A 16063-nucleotide genomic window follows, 5' to 3' on the forward strand; every position below is an offset into this window, starting at 1 on the left:
CCGCTGCTCAAGGGCAAATAGTCATTGGAGCAGCCAGCCAGGAGCTGCCCAGTCAGGCTCTCGAAATGTGATATCCCAGGTCTACCAAACGCCTCGACGCCGATAATGCAGATACTCTCGCGGACAGCAGTCGCAAAAGACGAGCAGCCCCTCTAATCCCTGAAACCGTCCCACTCATCGTCATCGTCGTCGTCGCCGCCCTCCTCGCCCACAGCCTCGGCACCGGCGGCATCCCCGTCCATCTTGCCCTCGTTCCACGGCAGCCTCTCGTCTTCGAGCTCCGCCCGCGCACTCGTCCGCACAGACTTGATGGGGCAGCTCGTCAGCGGCTCGATGAGCTCTGCCCGCAGCCTGTGCGCAAACGCCAGCTTGGCCTCAGCCTCCTCGCCCTCGCCCTCGAAGAGCCCAACCCGCTCCATCTCGTCGACCCAGATGTCGAGCGCGTGCAGCCGCAGACCGGGAGGCACGCGGCCGACGTCGCCCTCGCTCTCGAAGTGCCACTGCTTCAGCAGCGCGATCGTCTTGTCCTGCCTCTCCGTGGCCCACTGCTTGTCGCCCACCCAGCGCAGCTGTGCCGCGAACATGCGGCGCACGAGCCGCAGGAACTTCTCCATGCGCAGCACGTCAATCTCCGTCCACTGCGGCGCCAGCACCTCGTACGCGGCCGTGAACCAGATGGTGACGTTGTCGTTGCTGTCAGGCTTGCTGGCGTCCGTCGGTTTCGCGCCCGGCAGCGAGGCGTAGAGGTCGGCCATGTCGTTGGCGAGGTTCTGCTGCGGCACCGGCTTGTCGCACATCCACATGGCGAAGAAGAGGCCCTTCCATAGCTTGAGCGCCGTCAGGTGGTCGAGCTTCCGTTGCGCCGTGAGGTAGGTCTGGAGGGACGCCAGGGCTTTCGTGCGGATGCGGCGATCTGGAGGGGCCCGAGTTAGCTCTGGATATACTTTGAGAGACATTGGCTGCTTACCGCTTGACGCCAGGTTCCTTATAAAGGGCATGTCCTGCTCTGAAGTCGCCATCTTGAAGGGCCTGTATGTTGACTTGGTCCCCTCGAAACTTTTTGGTCGGGAGCCGGAGAGAAGAAAGTTTTGGCTGGCTGCAATTGGCATTGGCTTCGAACTGGGATGGCTGCCGACAGAAAAAAAAGTGGTTCACCGATGGATTTGCCCCGCAAGACCCGGTGTGTTCGGTGAGTGCTGCCCCACCTTCCGCCCCTGCTCTAATGCACGAAGAGACCCGAATCACATGTAGCCTCTGGCACGTTATGACTGATGCGTTGTATACGGGTTGAGTGTATGTATGGAGTTCATTCATCCGTTACAATATATGCCGCGGCATCCTACTGCATGCTGCCTCGCCGTCAGATGTAACCCCGGAGAAGTGCGACGTCCTTCTGCAGCGTAAAAAGAAGAGCCAGCAGAGCGACAAGGCCAACAGCCGCGATCCAGCACTTTATCCAAAACATATCCTGCGCTGTGGCCAATGTAGCCTCGCTGTGCAGGCTGTTGGTGGCCGCAATAATGTCGGCTTTCTGAACCACGAGCAGTATGACTTTTGTGATTTGGCTCAGGGTCTCGAGGTCCTTCTCGCGCGCTGCTCTGATTTCTGCCTTCAACATCGAAATTTGCTCTGTCAAAACTTGCTCGGATAGATAGTCAGACTCTGCGACCTAGATTGAACGCCTGCTTAGCACGTTCGGACAGCGGTAGCATGGGGTTATGTACCTCGTCGGTGGCAGACACGATCGAGTCTGTGTCGTAGCGGTGCGAATGATGTTCCATGTCTTCTCTGGTGTGCTGGAAAGGGAAGGTCAGTAGTTGTGCGTGACCCTACGCTTTTCAAAGTTCTTTCTCTTTGGAAGATTCATATAAAGCTCTCGCGGTCCAGGTCCCCGTTCACGGTAGACATTGATCTGTGCCCTTCACCAGGTAGCGGAGTTGACCAGACATAACTTGGACGATAACATGCTAGCCTATCGTCCTCTAATACACACCCTGGGTTGCAATTCGAGTGATGATCGGGAGTTGGCTGACAAAACGAACCTGGAAAGGGTGTACTTACAGAGGTTTTTCGATTCGAGAACACGTCGTCAAAATCCATTGATCCGTGAGTAGGTTGCTATCTTGGTGTGACTGATGCTGCTGATCGTGGTGATGGCGATTCAAGGCGAGCTTTCAGAAGAAATTGGTTATATTGTTCGTGTGATGGAGAAACACAAGAAACGCGCGTCAAAGGCTTAGGTTTTCTATCTGACACGTGTAACTGCCATTGGAAGCGACGCATCAGACGCAGAACAGTGAATAAACTTGTTGCGAAAGCATGGACCTGGCTATACACTTCCAAAGACTCGCTCAACGTCTCGCGTTGAAGGTCTATACATCTCGAACACCCCGGGACTTAGGACAATAGCTGGCCCTGGCGTGACAATTCATCTTCTGGCTCACGATATCATGTCATAAACTCTCGAGAACATATTGGTATTCTAGTTCTTCTTTTATCTAATCCCCAACTTTGACCTTGAATAACAACCCGTTCGCCGAATACAAATCCTGGCACCTTCCAATGGAGACTACGGGTCTTTCCACGCAGCACAGAACATCACCCGAGTCAGCTTGTGTCCCACGACAATAGATGGGAGGTCTTACCTAGGCAATGGCCCGAAAACATCGAGCAAGACACGTGCAAAGCGTCAATGTATTCTGTAAAAAGTCAGCGCGGGACGCGCTGAGTAAGTCACCTCGAATGACACCTCTCCCACCTCCCCACAATCACGTTGCCTGGAGCGTCCGCGTAGCCGACCACAATGTCTCAAACAAGGGCTTGAAGTTATCAGATCCAACCATCACGGTATTATGAAACGAGCTTGAGAGGTCCAACAGCCGTCGAGGGGAAATGCAATGCGTTGTCGCCGAAAGGCCGCATGTGCGCACCAACTCGGTTGCGACCAAGCCCGCGACCAGCAAGCGAGCGAGAACATTGAGCTTTTGCGAGCCGGAAGGGTATGAGGTCGTCCCGCATGTTGCAGCGTTCCTGCTTTATATAACAAGAACATTGGTTTGCCGTCCGTAGTCGACGGCTGCCGTGCCATGCGCGGTGCGATATTCTGGCCCGGACGGCATATTCAGAGGAGAGACAGAGGGTAGACTTGAGCGGGGCGTCGGCGGTTGCGCCCAAGTTCGGGGTAGAACGGGCGTCGAAAGTGACGAGGCAGTGACGGGGAGATGCCGCCGAAGATCTGAGATCCAAGACTCGCAAGGAGAAGTGATGACTTACGGGATATGTTGGTATTGGATGGAGATGTCTGATAGAAGTCTGGGGATGGATAGAGAGAGTCGTAGGTTATTTGGCATCATGACTTGAGATTTGAGGAAGGAGAGGACAGACCTGAAGCTTTGTTATGAATACAAAGGAGAGCCAGACCAGGATCTCTAGGATCCAAGATGCTGAGAGAGACCTGATATAACATCGCAAGGAAGTTCGGATGGTTTAAAGAAAGGATAAATATGAATGGTCTGATGGTAGGTTGTAGAGCTGGAAGTGGACAGTTGTGGTGGAAACAAGGGCAGATGAGTTTCTTGGGAGCTGTTTTGTTCTTTCCAAGTGAGAGAAGTGACCAAGAGGAGGGCCAGGCAACAACGAACACTTGGAGTCTGCCTCAAGATCCAGGTCACTGTCATCGATCTCTACGCGTTGCCTAGCAGCCAGTGAATAACGCTGAAGCGAGTTGGGTGAATTGCTTCCCGGACATGCGGACGAGAAAAATGGGTCTTTCCGTGGTTGTCGTTCACAGACGGACAGAACTGGATGAATTCGACCTGCTTGACAGTCCTTGGCCACACATCAGTACGACGCTGCCTTAGGTCAACCGAGATAAGTCCACACTTGGTGCATTAATCCCAACAGTCAGATCCACCTTCGGTCTCTTAATTTAGCCTCGAGCTCCTCGCAGTGTTGTACACTTTTCTTCATGTGTATAAATGCCATCCATCCCTTTGGGTCCTACATCAACACGGAGACAGTCCAGATCCACAAGCCCACAAGAAATCGAAGTCACCGTGAACTGAGACTGACCATTGACGAATGAGCATGTGAGGTGGAATTGAATTTCTTAGGTCTGTCTTTAGCTAAAGTACAAAGAAAACGGCATTGTGCTGCCTTCAGTTTCTGGTCACCAGTCTAATGCTACCAAACCATGCTGTGCTCCCAGTATCTCTCTCATGCAAATGCTCGTCGAAAGAGCGTCCGATCATCCTACACGCACTGCCAGAATACATAACAATCCCATACATGACACAAACGCCTGCCTTTCATCATTCATATCGTCCTAATCCTCATAAAGTAGCAAACAGAAACATCTCAATCGGCGCCCGAGCCCTCAGACAGCGAAGCGGACCGAGAGTGCAGGCGCAGATCGCATCGACGGATGACTTGTCTAGAAAGTAGTTAGTACCACGACTCATCACGAATGAAGAAAATACTCACATCTGTCCCCGGTCGTTCGGGTCTCGCACAACAACCAGCTGTTTGGCCTTGTCGCCGTCCTTTCTGGAGGTCCGTGTACTACCGCTCCGCCGCGACGGACTCGAGAGCCTACTGCGTAGGCTTGCCACCTCGGCCTTGAGCCCGTCAACCTCCACGTTGGCAGCAGCATGGGCAGCCATGGCGCTCTCAAGTGCAGCGTTGGTTTCTGCGAGCTGCGTCGCCAGCTCTCCGTTTTCCTCACGCAGCGTCGGCAATTGTGCGGCGTCTAGCTCCGCGGTCGCAAGACGCGAGGCGAGGCCGTCCCGCTCGGTTGTCAGGGTCTCGACCTTGCTCGCCTTTTCTTGGAGTGTCGCGTTGCGCGTCTCAAGCTCGGTATTCTGCGTCTGCAGTGTGGCAAGCAAGGCTGCTTGTTCGGGATCGGCAGTGGTTTCGGCGGATGGCGCTTCCTCGACGGCCGCCTCGGGCTCGGCCGCTGGTTCGCCAGCCTCCGATTCAGTAACCTCGATAATGTCGGGGGCAGAGCTGTCGCCTGACGCCGGTGTTGCACTAACCTCGCTCGTCTTGTCGTCAGGCTTCACAGTGGCATCCGAGACTGTGGTGGCGGCATCGTCATCGGCATCCGCTTCTTCTTTGACGGAGACAAGGCTGCCTACTTGGCTGGGAGCCTTGGTGCCAGATTTGCTGCTCTTCTTCGAGACCGCGCTGGATGCCTTGCTTGCCTTTGAGGCGGTGCTGCCGACCTCGCTGGGCGCCTTGCTTGTCGCTTTGGAAGCGACACTCCCAACCTCACTCGGCGCCTGGCTACCCATATCGCTGGCGACCCAGCGTCCGACGCGACTCCCAACGACGCTTCCCAAGACGCTGCCGGCCTCGGACATGGCCTTGAGCGTGATATTCTCTTCCTTGAGGCCGTCGCGCTCGGCCGAGAGCGTCAAGACTTGCGAAGTATGGTCATCTTGATCCTTGAGAAGGCTCGAGACCTGCGTCCGCAGGTTGCCGTTTTCGCCTTTCAGGCGGTCCACTTTTGTTTTGAGCTTCTCGCTCTTGCTGACAATGGTGCTCTTGTCGTCCTCGAGGCCGCCAACTTTGGATTGGAGCTCTCCATTGGTCTTTTCAAGCTCGACGACGTGGGCCTGAATGCTGTCCCGTTCCGTCTCGAGGCCCTTGATCGTTTCCTCGAGTGCCTTGGTCTGCTCTTCGAGCTTACTCTTCTCGCTCTCAAGGACCTCGACACGAGACTCGAGATTTTTCTTCTCTTCGACCCACGCGTCCTTGTCTTTGCTGAGCTGGTCGCGCTCAGTCGTGAACTCGCCGTACTCAAAGTCCTTCCTAGCGATCTCCGCCTCCAGAGCCTGTGCCTTAGCTTGCAGGCTCTCCTTTGAGAGCTCGAGACTAACAATGCGAGCAATGTGTGCCGCGTCCTGTGTTTTGCGAAGATCTTCAACATCTTCGACATCGCTGCGAAGCTTCTCCGAGTCCGTCTTGAAGCGCTCTTCCTGCTGCTTAATCTCGTCCTGCAGCTCATCACACTTTGCTTCGAGGCAGACTTTAAAGTCCTTGTAAAGCGTCAGGTCTTTTTCCAGCTCGGAGACCTTGGCCTCGAGATCTGCCTTGTCTTGCTGCAAGCCCTGGACTTCCTGGAGCCCTTTGGAAGGAGACCTGGAGTGTTTGCTGTGGGTGGTGAGGGAGCTCTGGGCGTCATCCACCATCTGGTACTGGTGTTCGAAACCGCGCACGACAGAAGAGGGAGCAGAGGCCTCGGCAAGCCTGCGCTCCACGTCTTTCTTCTCGGCACTGATGACAGAGATTTTGTCAAGGGCATTTTCCAGATCTCTCGCGGTAGATGACTGGCCATCCTGCAAAGACTTGACCTCATCTCTGAGTTCTTCAACCTGCTTGAGGAGAATTTCTTCGCCCTTGTGACGAGAGGTCGACCTCGATCTGGTTGCAGAGGCTTCTTCGTTGCTCGCGACGGACGATGGAGTGTCCTGAGATGTCTTGGCCGACTCTTTCAAGGCCTCGACTTGCCTGGCTTGGGCACCGCCACCCTTGCGTTTGTTGCGGCCGCCTTTGCCTTTCCCTTTCCCTTTGGCCTGAGGCGCAGGGGCCTGTGTTACGTGAGCCTGAACTGGGGGGGCCTCAATCTTGGCGCGAGCAGGCGTGGGACTGTCTTGAAGGGGACCGGGGGCAACCGAGATGTGATAGGTTCGGCCACGCCCGTCAGGGAGTGTCAGGCCAATCCGTCCAGGTTGCCGGTTCTGCTGTGACCTTTGTCGAAGCCCTACTGTGCCTCGACCGGGTACGGATCGGGCTCGCACAAGCTGGCGGCCGGGAGTGGACTTCGTTGTGGCGTCATCAGACGGAATACTGGTGGCGTCCGTGGAGATGGAGAGGTTGGAGGAGCTCCATCGGAACTCGGGTTCGGATTCAATATGGTTATCGTCTGAGTGGTACGGGCCAGGCGACATGTAAGGTGAGTTGTTGACATTCTGGCTGGGACGCCGGGACCTGAACCGGATGGTAGGAGGTCGAAACTTGAACGGCCGGGCGGTAAAGCGAGCCCGTCTGCGGCGGACAGAGCTGGCGTCAGAGCCAGCGGCCATGGATGGTGTGGCCGAGTTGAATGATAGTTCGGATGGGGTGGTGAGGAGCTCGTTGTCAAGCCGGTTCGGCTGGGACATGCGGCGCTTCAGGTTGGAGCTGCCTATGCTCGCCATGTTGTTGTTGTTTCGAGTCCCTCCTGGGCCTCGTTGACCTCCAAAGGGGTAGGCCATGATGGGTTGGGAGTGATGATAGTTCACTCGTAGTCTTGGGGGACGGCTTGCTGATCAAGTAGGAGCTTAAGGTGAGGCGAGTGGCCAAGGAGGACGTGGTGGTGGGCTAGTGGTTGTCTGGAGTGCTGCATTTGGAGTTGTGAGAAGTGATGATGGTCGATGTTGCATATCGATGATGTTCTGGGCAAAGCGTGGGGAAGCAGAGTGAGGTGATCGACGTGCAGGTCAAAGTCGGAGTACAAATTAAGCTGCAAGAGGAAAAAGAAGTCAAAGTGCCCAACGCCTTGCTTAAAACCGTGTTTGTGGCCTGTCGCGAGCCGAGTAGCCTTCGCCCCGTTTACATGGTTGGAGGAGCCCGACGGGGTCAGGCATCGCGGGCACGCGGCAATCAACATCAAGAGGCCAATCAGTAGGTACCTGCATGGGAGGAGCTGGAAGAAAACAGGGTCGAGGACCACCGGGAGTCTGAGGAATGTGCCCGGTTGGCCTTGCGCTGGCGCTGTTTACAATCAACGAGGGCATCGTGAGCGACACACATTGGCCGAACCAGGCGTCTCGCGTCCGGCCGGGACGCCCACATTCACGTATCTGCTCCCGCCCGGGTCCACAGGCGATGACGGATTGGAGCCATGTGGTGAGACCACTGCCCGGGAGAGAGGACTCGAACACTTGTCGTTGGCCAGACAGGGGATGACGGCTGTGGCTTTTCTCGACATGGCCGTGGTGTGTGTGGGCAAAAGGAGCCGCAACAGACGAATGCTGTTGAGCCCCTCCGTCCAAATAGACACGGCCCCGAACCGCCTGAGTCATCTGGCTCATTTCGAACCAGTATCGAGCCCAGTCATCCGTTTGGGGCAGCCAGTGAAAGTGACACGATAGTTCAAGGACCAGGTTGGGCGTGGGCCTCTGGCGGGTTGGGCTCGAACGTGGTGAGACCCGATTCGTTCATTGTGCATTGTCAGGCATCTTGGCGGCTTTGCCCGATGATTCAGGCCTCACTAGGCATTGTCGACAGAGTCGGGCGCTCGCAACGGGGCTGAGACAAAATGACGAGTTTTGAATGAAGAACTTTTTTTCGCCATCTCAGCATCGAGTTGCCATCGGGTTGCTATTGTCGGTGGCCTGTCGTTGGTGATCGCAGGGAACAGCTGAATGCGGTCGGCACATTATGTGTACTGCTGGCAAACCGTCAAGTTGCACATGGAAAGATTCGAAGCACAGCAGAAGCGCTGGTGAGCAGATGAACGAGACAGCCGACGAGGCTTGCCAATGTCAAAGTGAGGCGTTGCATGCGAGGCGTGTCGCGCGTGGGTCACGGAGACCTAAGAGGGGCGCTCGAGGCCAGTCTATGCTAGCCGAGGGAGGACTGCTGTGTGATTAGCAAATGTATGGTAGAGCCGTGTAGTTTGTAGTATTATTGAACCAGTTTAGTCTTCGCAACTGGATGCGCCAGAAGCTCGAACCATCTGCCCACCCGCCATATGACCAATTCAGGCAGGCTTGGGGCGATAGGCGATAGTTGGTAGCCCTGGACTGTTGTTCCCGGCTCGATCCGGAGGTATGGCTCGATCAACCGAACCGACATGGCACTCGCATCTTTGGGTGCCTTCGGAATGGCGGGAGAAAGCCGGCTGAGCCAGAGATGCCAAAAGGATGATAACAGGTCCAGAAAGATGCTCGCCGCTCGCCGCTCGCCTGGTGCGGGGAAGAGGCCATAATCTCGACCAAGAGCAGCACCCAGGATCGGCTATCGGTGCCTTGCAGGAGGCAATCAATCACAAGACGCTTTTCGAAGCGTCATTGTCGGTCCGCTCATCTGACAGATGAGGTGTGTGTATGCGTGTGTGTGTGTGTGTGGGAGGACGAGGGGGATGGCCATGGCTGGTGATAGATGGGTGCAGATGGAGGAGGACAAGATCGCGCAGCGGTCCATCACAAGCGGTCACCCACTATTGGCCCTACCACTGTAGCCCCGCGCATCCACCCGGGCAAGCGAGTTCCTGGTTGTGCCTGACCCCTGAAAGGTCACAGCCCAGGCCACTTGGCATTGGATCGACCCCTCCCGCTTCCCACATCTCGCTTGTTCTCTCATCAGGTGCTGTTAATCGCCTTCGCCACGGTCAACGACCCTACCGCAGCGGAGGAAACACTGGGACCGCCCTCGACATTACATCGGCCTAACTACTTCTCGTCACGGCCCGCCATGTTGTTCCCCTTGTCCGCGGCCCCTGGTTAGATGGGCCATGGTCCGAGCAAATGTTCATCCCCAGATCCACTCTGACCCGAACATGCCTATCCCATGTCCCAAGCCTTCGTGGCGTCTGCCGAGAGAAGGCAACGGCCTCGCCTCGACGGCCGGGCATTTCAACGGCATTGGCACTGGCCCAGACGGACGCATGAAGCACATCATCGCCGTGACGCCGTCTTGGTCTCCCCATGACGATCCCCGGGAAGCTGGAGAAGGAGGACGAGAAAGCAACCGGATCGTGCGCCCCTTAGACCGGCCTTCGTCGCCGAACCACCCATGCAACGTCGCATTCTCCCGTCCCTCGAGCATAGCCGACATGCGGTTCCTGGCCCGCGAAACCGGCAACACCTGGCCTTGCCACCCGTGCCACCCTGGCCGACGCGGTTCGGGCTCAACTTGACCGCTGCTGACCGCGTCTTTTGCGCGGAGCAAGACCTTCCATCACCCTCTTACAGGCGACAGCACCTGCATGGGTCGCTGCGGACCTAATGGCGGACGGGGAGAGTTACATGCGGGGGACGGAGCGCAGAAAGGAGAGCAAATCTCCTGACAGCACGCATTGACTCGCTCCCTCGAGTATATGTGCCGTCGTGCTCTCCTCTGGCGCAGCTCTCGTTGCTCTCAGTCTGGTTGTCACAGTCGCCGCAGTACTTCTCTACCACAGACCAGCAGCTGTCAGGATCCGCACCATGGCTCCCACTCTTTCGACCCTTGGCCTTGCCACCCTCTTCATGGGCCTGGTGTCGGCCCAGAAGCCCATCAACGGAGAGGACAACCACCCTCCCATCAAGACGTGGAAGTGCTCCCACGCCGACGGCTGCGTCGAGAAGACCAACTACATTGTCCTCGACTCGCTCATCCACCCCGTCTACCAGGCGGCCAATGGCGAGAACTGCGGATCGTGGGGCAATGCTCCCCCCAAGAGTGCCTGCCCCAACAAGGAGGAGTGCGCCGAGAACTGCGTCATGGAGGCCATCAAGGACTACGAGCCCTACGGTGTCAAGACGTCCGGGTCCTCCCTGACGCTGCACCAGCTGTTCGAGGGCCGTCAAGTCTCTCCCCGCGTCTACTTCCTCGACGAGACCAAGCAGGAGTACGAGATGCTGCAGCTGACGGGCAACGAGTTCACCTTTGATGTCGATGTCTCCCGTCTCCCCTGCGGCATGAACAGCGCTCTGTACCTCAGCGAGATGCTGGCCGACGGCGGCAAGAGCGAGCTCAACAAGGGTGGCGCCAACTTTGGCACCGGTTACTGCGATGCGCAGTGCTTCACAACGCCCTTCATCAACGGAGAGGTTTGTCACCGATCGACCCTAACGTATACGGCCATGCATGAATAGAACTGACGTGTCTCAGGGCAACATTGGAGGTTATGGATCGTGCTGTGGCGAGCTCGTAAGTTCTCTCGACAGCTTCAGCTCACCTTTTCTTTTCGATGCATACTGACTGGTCAGGACATCTGGGAGGCCAACTCGCGCGCCGTCCACGTCGCTCCCCACCCGTGCAACATTACGCAGCTCTACGAGTGCACGGGCGATGAGTGTGCCTTTGAGGGCGTCTGCGACAAGAACGGCTGCGCGTGGAACCCGTATCGCGTCGAGCAGGACGATTACTACGGCCGCGGCGCGGAGGAGTTCAAGGTCGACACGACCAAGCCCTTCACCGTCATCACGCAGTTCCCCGCCGACGCCGATGGCAAGCTCACCGAGATCCACCGTGCTTACATTCAGGACGGCCGCCTCATTCGCAGCGAGGTGGTCAACAACCCGGACCTGCCGCAGGTCAACTACCTCAACGACGAATTCTGCGAGGCCACGGGCTCGCGCCGCTTCATGGAGCTCGGCGCGCACGAGGGCATGGGCGACGCCATGTCGCGCGGCATGGTCCTGGCCATCAGCCTTTGGTGGGACGCCGGCGGTAACATGCAGTGGCTCGACGGCAGCGCTCAGAACGCCGGTCCTTGCAACCTCACCGAGGGCAACCCGCAGAACGTGGTCAAGGTCGAGGCGGACCCTGTCGTCACCTTCAGCGAGATCAAGTGGGGCGAGATTGGCACCACCTTCAAGGCCGGCTGCCAGCCAAAGCGCAAGTAAATAGGCTGTAGACTAGCGTGAATATACAATATATTTCCGTGTCAGATTGCTTGGACGTTCCGTGGGAGCCACTTGGGATGAGAGGCAGATCGAAATTTCCCGTGAACCTTGGAGGTTGCACGCAATCTTAGGTCTTTTGCCGCTTGTTCCCCCGAGATGCCAATGATGTGACTGGGGAGCAGTCGAAACAAGCTTCCCCCGTCTGTCGATTGTCAAAGCGAGACCGAAGGACCCGAAGGGACTGAGACAGGACCCGCTGAGTCAGCTCCCGCGTCGCGTCTCCTGAGGGTTCGTCGCGTAAAGTGGTCCCTGGACCTGCCCCTCTCCAGCCTCCATGCCAAACCGGCAGCCGCCTGACCGTGGCAAGAACCATGCCTAGCCTCGACTGCACAGATACCCGATATCGAGATCGGTAGCAGTGTCATTTCTTATTTACAGATCAGTCAACATGGAGGGTATCACGAGACGACACTTCTTCCATCACGCCGACACGGAGAAGCAGACTCCGGTAAGGTCTCCTTCCGTGACCCCGACACCACCACTACTGACAGCGACGCGCGCAGGGCATCACCAAGGAAAAGGCCGACTGCCACTGGTGCCAGATTCGAGCATTTCCCACGCACGCAACACATCCGATCACCATCATCAACGACATTGACGACGCGACGCTGCCGTCCAACTTTCGGTTCCTCCAGTCGTCGGTGCTTGGCGAGGGTGTCCAGGCCGCAGAGGATAGCTTCCGCTCGGGTTGCGACTGCACCGATGATCAAGACTGCCAATATGGAGGGTGCCTTTGTCTGCAGGAGCAGGACGACGCCGACGGCAACGACAACGACGACGAGGACGAGGACGACGACGAGGTAGCCGCCGGCAGCGGCCAACGGGAACAGGGCCGGAAGAAAATCTACCGGTACCACACGCACGGCGCCAAGGCGGGCCTGCTGCGCAGCGAGTTCCTCCACGAAGGCGGCGGGTCGACGCAGCCGCTGTACGAGTGCCACGAGGGGTGCGGGTGCACGGCGCGGTGCCCGAACCGGGTGGTCTCGCGCGGGCGGCGGGTGGCGCTGCAGATCTTCCGGACGGCGCACACGGGCTGGGGCGTGCGGTCGCTCGTGGACATTCGGCAGGGCCAGTTTGTGGACCGGTACGTGGGCGAGGTGATCACGCCGGGCGAGGCGCAGCGGCGGCGCGACGCGTCGGCGGTGGCGCGGCACAAGGACGTGTACCTGTTTGCGCTCGACAAGTTCACGGACGAGCGGTCGCCGGACGCGCGGCTGCGGGGCCCGCCGCTCGAGATTGACGGCGAGTTCATGTCGGGGCCGACGCGGTTCGTGAACCACTCGTGCGCGCCCAACCTGCGCATCTTTGCGCGCGTCGGCGACCACGCCGACAAGCACATTCACGACATTGCCATGTTTGCGCTGCGCGACATTCCGCGCGGCGAGGAGCTGACGTTTGACTACGTCAGCGGCATGGTGCACGAGGGCGACGAGAAGGATGAGCAGAAGCGGGACCACATGACGCGGTGTCTTTGCGGCAGCGACAAGTGCCGTGGCTTCCTGTGGTGACGAGGCACCGGATGGGAGGGGCGCAGCGATCCGGGCATCCGGGCATCCGGCGACCGTTGGGGGGCGAGGGAGGGGATCAGGTTCATGGGACTTGTGGTGCCAGCGGGTCCCGTGCAGGTGACGGAAATCCGGGGTATCCGGCTTGCTGGGACTGCCTAGCCAGCTTCAGGGACATAGTGGAGGAGAAGAAGAAAGTCTGGAGATGGCTCGTAGGCGAGGGGTTCCACAGAAAAATGTGTGGAACAGCTGGTGAGCTGATACGGCTCTGGAAAGATGGCTCTCAAAAAAGGGAGGACACATGGTTGAGGTCCAGACAGTCAGCAGTCGGGGGAAACATGCCTTCAGGAGATAGCTCATGGCGAACAACAGATCGACAGCCTCTCCCTTCCGCTGTCAGCGATCTCTGTGTAGCGTGCGCCGTAGCGGGGGAGCTTGAGGTGCCGGCCCGAGGATTTGCGGGGTCTCTTCCGTCTGCCCTAGGCACCTAGGCACCACCTAGGTACCTTAGGTAGGTAGGCAGGTAGGAACCAGGGTCCACGAACACCCCACGTGCCGCCGGCGAGGTGGGAGGGCCTGGATTGCAGTGCAGCCAGCGCCTGCCCAGCACCTAAGCGGCCTAACTTGGCCTGAAGCGGCCACGAACAGAGGGTCCAGGCCTCGACGCCTGCAGGACGAACTGGGCAGAGGCAGCTAACGCCAACGTCGACGCCCAGATGCCTCCCGCAAGGCAAGTACAATGTGGAGTCGCCATTTCCACGTCGAAGCTTGATCGGTCACCTCGTTTTGACTTTGGCTCCATCCAATCCAGCTGATCTCCTTTCGTCCTGTCTTTTTTGTTGGCAACACCATCTCCTCGGTTGTCCGACACCCTCGCACCCTCGCACACACACACACACACACACAAACCTCTGGTCGGCTTCTCGACGGGCACACGACATTCCACCATCGCCTCCATCGGCAGCCGCCTCCACATAGGCACCGCAGCCGCCTCCACACAGGCACCATCACGACATTGAATCGCGATATCGGCACAGCCTTGGCACTCTCAGCTCTCAGCCCCCAGCTCTCAGCAAACCGTTGAGCCGCCCACACACCAGGCAATGGCTATGCTGAGCCAACAACCCCTCTCATCTCAGTACTCATAGTCTTCTGCTCGACCTCGCCTCGGCCTCAATCACCATGGTACGTGCTTCTCGTGCTTGCTGTCTTGCTCACCCTGTCCCTCGTGGCCCATGTCTCGGGAAACTGCCTCGTCGTGCCGGCCGACTTCTCCCCACCCGTCTTTTTTCTCTGTCTCCGGTGGCGAAGCGTCCATGCTGAACATTCCAGGGCTGTTGCTTCTCCCGCCCCGACGGGCCCAACTCACCCTATCCGGGCGGTGACGACAACAATGCGGCGTCCGCTCACCCCATCAACCAGGCGCCGACGACATCCCAACACGCAGCCCCCTACGAGACCCCCGCCACAGCCACCGTCAACGCCAGCATCTCCCGCACAACCTCGCCCTCGCACCAGACCCTGCCCGTCCAGTCCCGCCGTCGCTCTCGCCGCGAGAACGCCCCGCTCGACGAGCACATCAACAAGCCCCTGCGCCGCCATGCCTGGACCTCAACCTCCCGCACCTGGACGCGCGCCGCCCTCGCCCGCGAGCGCACCGACTTTTTCGACACCCGCGTCACCGGCCGCGCCGAGGTCTGGGAGACGCTGCACGCCGCCCTCCGCGTCCTCTGGGATCCCGCCGCCCAGGGCGCCGCCGACGACGGCACCAACGGCCTCGCCACGGCCCAGGGCTTCCTCACCGCCGCAGAGGTCACCCTGCCGACGGGCAACCTCGCCAACGGCGTCTATGACGCCCTCGGCAACTACTACCCGCTGCCCGAGTGGGTCGTTGCCGATCCCGACAACGTGGCCGAGGACGAGACGGACGCCGATGCCGACAAGGCCCGCAGCAGCACGGGCCGCGACAAGGAGGACCTGACGGGCGGCGAAGACACCGAGGACGCAGACGACGAGGCCGCCCGCCGCCGCGAGGAGAAGGGCAAGGCCGTCGACGACGCGCAGAACCGCGTCACGGTCCTCGCGCGCATCAGCGACACGTCGCGCGATATCTCCGTTTCCGTGAGCGAGGCCGACACGATGCGGACCGTGGCGCGCAAGATTCATCAGCAGTCAGGGGTAGGTTCTCCTCTATTCCACACTCGCCCCCTCTCTCGCATCCTACTGACAGATCTCCCACTCCAGCTCCCTAATACCAAGACGATCCGCATCGCGTACATGGGCAAGCTCGCCAAGGAGAGCACGCCCTTTGCCGACCTCGGCTGGACACGAGGGCACGTCGTCAACGCCTTTGTTTTCGAGCGCCATGCGAGCTGAGCGACGCGCGTGGCGAGCACCCTAATTATGCACCCATTCCCGGCGTCGAGGCGGGCGATCTAATCTGCCTGCAAGCGAGCGAGCGAGCGAGAGATGGAGGGAGAGAGAGAGAATTTTTGTATACCGAGCACAATGTCCCTGCTCAGATTTTGTCCAAGCCTCGAGTTTTGTTCAGACTGTTTCTTGTCTTTCATTTTTGATACCACTGCCGCATAGGCGCCCCTCCGTTGGAGAGAGGGGGGCAATGGAGTCTCTTGGCATGGAGCGCATACCTGTCTTTGATTTAGGGCCTAGTGTCTAGTTGCCTATTTAATGAATGTGCCGATCGGGCAGATAGATGGAGCAGCGAGGCTACTGCGGACTCTGCTTTGATGTGACCTGCACGGGAGAAAACGTCAAGTGTCATGATGCACAGCACCCCAGTCATCGGAATCATCTCAATTCTACCTATCGCTGACGCCATACCCGACAGCACTTTTACTCTAACCCCGTAGCAAGCGCGCTCCCCCCAGCGGCGGCCGTCCC

General features: G+C 58.5%; 6 protein-coding genes across 6 annotated transcripts; 3 read left to right on the forward strand and 3 right to left on the reverse strand.

Moving 5' to 3' along the window:
• Positions 1–152: 152 nt before the first annotated feature.
• On the reverse strand, positions 153–1019 carry VDAG_07822 (ribosomal RNA-processing protein; the record flags this gene model as incomplete). The annotated part of the gene is made up of 2 exons (XM_009652588.1): positions 153–913; positions 968–1019. The coding sequence occupies 2 exons, from the start codon at positions 1017–1019 to the stop codon at positions 153–155; spliced, it is 813 nt and encodes a 270-aa protein (XP_009650883.1).
• Positions 1020–1360: 341 nt separating this feature from the next.
• Positions 1361–1949, reverse strand: VDAG_07823 (uncharacterized protein; the record flags this gene model as incomplete). The annotated part of the gene is made up of 3 exons (XM_009652589.1): positions 1361–1669; positions 1725–1796; positions 1926–1949. The coding sequence occupies 3 exons, from the start codon at positions 1947–1949 to the stop codon at positions 1361–1363; spliced, it is 405 nt and encodes a 134-aa protein (XP_009650884.1).
• A 2407-nt stretch (positions 1950–4356) lies between these two features.
• Positions 4357–7256, reverse strand: VDAG_07824 (uncharacterized protein; the record flags this gene model as incomplete). The annotated part of the gene is made up of 2 exons (XM_009652590.1): positions 4357–4432; positions 4483–7256. The coding sequence occupies 2 exons, from the start codon at positions 7254–7256 to the stop codon at positions 4357–4359; spliced, it is 2850 nt and encodes a 949-aa protein (XP_009650885.1).
• Positions 7257–10193: 2937 nt separating this feature from the next.
• On the forward strand, positions 10194–11597 carry VDAG_07825 (endoglucanase EG-1; the record flags this gene model as incomplete). Its single annotated transcript, XM_009652591.1, has 3 exons — positions 10194–10799; positions 10861–10899; positions 10959–11597. The coding sequence occupies 3 exons, from the start codon at positions 10194–10196 to the stop codon at positions 11595–11597; spliced, it is 1284 nt and encodes a 427-aa protein (XP_009650886.1).
• A 448-nt stretch (positions 11598–12045) lies between these two features.
• On the forward strand, positions 12046–13165 carry VDAG_07826 (histone-lysine N-methyltransferase; the record flags this gene model as incomplete). Its single annotated transcript, XM_009652592.1, has 2 exons — positions 12046–12105; positions 12161–13165. The coding sequence occupies 2 exons, from the start codon at positions 12046–12048 to the stop codon at positions 13163–13165; spliced, it is 1065 nt and encodes a 354-aa protein (XP_009650887.1).
• Positions 13166–14344: 1179 nt separating this feature from the next.
• Positions 14345–15538, forward strand: VDAG_07827 (uncharacterized protein; the record flags this gene model as incomplete). The annotated part of the gene is made up of 2 exons (XM_009652593.1): positions 14345–14347; positions 14495–15538. The coding sequence occupies 2 exons, from the start codon at positions 14345–14347 to the stop codon at positions 15536–15538; spliced, it is 1047 nt and encodes a 348-aa protein (XP_009650888.1).
• Positions 15539–16063: the final 525 nt, after the last annotated feature.

The sequence above is a fragment of the Verticillium dahliae genome, genomic scaffold (assembly GCF_000150675.1).
Source record: "Verticillium dahliae VdLs.17 supercont1.18 genomic scaffold, whole genome shotgun sequence".
Lineage (NCBI taxonomy): Eukaryota > Fungi > Ascomycota > Sordariomycetes > Glomerellales > Plectosphaerellaceae > Verticillium > Verticillium dahliae.